The following is a 1,426-nucleotide window of genomic DNA, read 5'->3' as shown; positions in this document are numbered from 1 at the left end:
GCTACTTTATCGCGTGGCTCGAGGCCAGGAAGGAAGCCTCGATGCACTAGCAGGTTTTTCGTTGGGTATGCAAGCCATGCCAACGCTGAGCCGATGTTCCGGTCATCGTGGCTCCATCCCACTCGGTGCGATTTTCAAGTCGGTTATTACGTTTCGTTTGGTCTCAAAGCCACGAACGGACAGCACAATTTGGATTGCGATCGATACACGATACAGGGCAAGTCTGTGGCCAGTGGGCCTGCTTCACGTCCGCAGATGCGGCACGGACCACCGGCAGACAGCGATCGATCACGAGGGAAATTCTAGGACAAACAGAAGTATGCATTAGAAAAGTTTCGGTGGAATCCTTCCGTTTCCTGTTCGTTCCGCCTCCCACCGCATGTTTTGAAATACCTCCAGAAGTGATTAAAAGAACTCGTCAAACTTGATTATAATTCCTTTCCCGAGGGTCACCGATCGGACTACAATTTTTCCCCTTCCGACGGCAAATGTCCACGCCATCTGAAAGCAGCTAGTTCACGGAGAGAGAAGACGTCCTCCGTTTGACCCAGGTTATGGTCGACATGCCTCACCTTGCTCGGCGTGGTGCAATCATGTCGGCTTGGGACTGTGTTGCCCGAAACCTCATCAGCAGTGGTGAATTTGACCGTCCCGAGTTCGACGGCAAGAAGGCACAAGCAAGATTTGCGATAATGCTGCGCGACCACCAAGACAGGAACGAAACCTCTGCAAAGGCTTCGGGTGCTGCGGAGGAGTACACAGAGCACAGGATCCTGCTCGATAACCTTTTGGCGCAAGTGTGGCAAGCCAATGAGGAAGGGGAGAAACGCACGGCCGAAGAGGAAGCAGCAGCTGCTCAAGTAGAATCATCAGCGGCTCAAATCCGGGACGAGGCGATGAAGTCGCAAGGTAAACGAAAGGCGATTCGATGACGAAAGTGCATCGACGGGAGGTGGATAAATGCTAAAGGTACTTGCGTTGATGAACGAAGGTGGTAAAAACGATCACGATCTACGCAAGTTTAAGTTTGAAAAAGAAATGGAAGAACGCAAAAGGAGCGCGAATTTCAAGCTGAAGACCGAAACAAGGACCGCGAGATTCAGACACAACAAATTCAAATGCTGCAGACAACAATGACAACTCTTCTTAGTGCGTTGGTGAAGAAATTGTAAAAAAGAAACAATGACAATTTGTCAAGATCATGGCAACACAAACAATTTTTGCAACTGGTGATTGCATAATCTTCGCTTGGTTTTTGAAAGTGATGAAACGCCACAGAGTTTTCATGATCTTGAAGTTCCATTCCACGGATTGTCGAACGCTGCTCATGGTTTTGTTAAATTGTTGTTGCTGGGGTGTCAACCGGTACCCACTCATGACACATTTCGTCACGCCGTAAGCTGGATCGCCGTATATGTACCTCGAC

The 1,426-nt window shown here is 49.2% G+C and overlaps 1 protein-coding gene across 1 annotated transcript; it reads left to right on the top strand.

Moving 5' to 3' along the window:
- Positions 1-593: 593 nt before the first annotated feature.
- On the top strand, positions 594-932 carry H310_05670 (hypothetical protein; the record flags this gene model as incomplete). The annotated part of the gene is made up of 1 exon (XM_008870439.1): positions 594-932. One exon carries the CDS (start codon positions 594-596, stop codon positions 930-932), a length of 339 nt encoding a protein of 112 aa, XP_008868661.1.
- Positions 933-1,426: the final 494 nt, after the last annotated feature.

This window comes from Aphanomyces invadans, assembly GCF_000520115.1.
Source record: "Aphanomyces invadans strain NJM9701 unplaced genomic scaffold supercont1.10, whole genome shotgun sequence".
NCBI classification, from domain to species: domain Eukaryota; phylum Oomycota; class Saprolegniomycetes; order Saprolegniales; family Verrucalvaceae; genus Aphanomyces; species Aphanomyces invadans.
The sequence above is the reverse complement of the archived record's forward strand: the minus strand, read 5'-3'. Positions and strand labels throughout refer to the sequence as shown.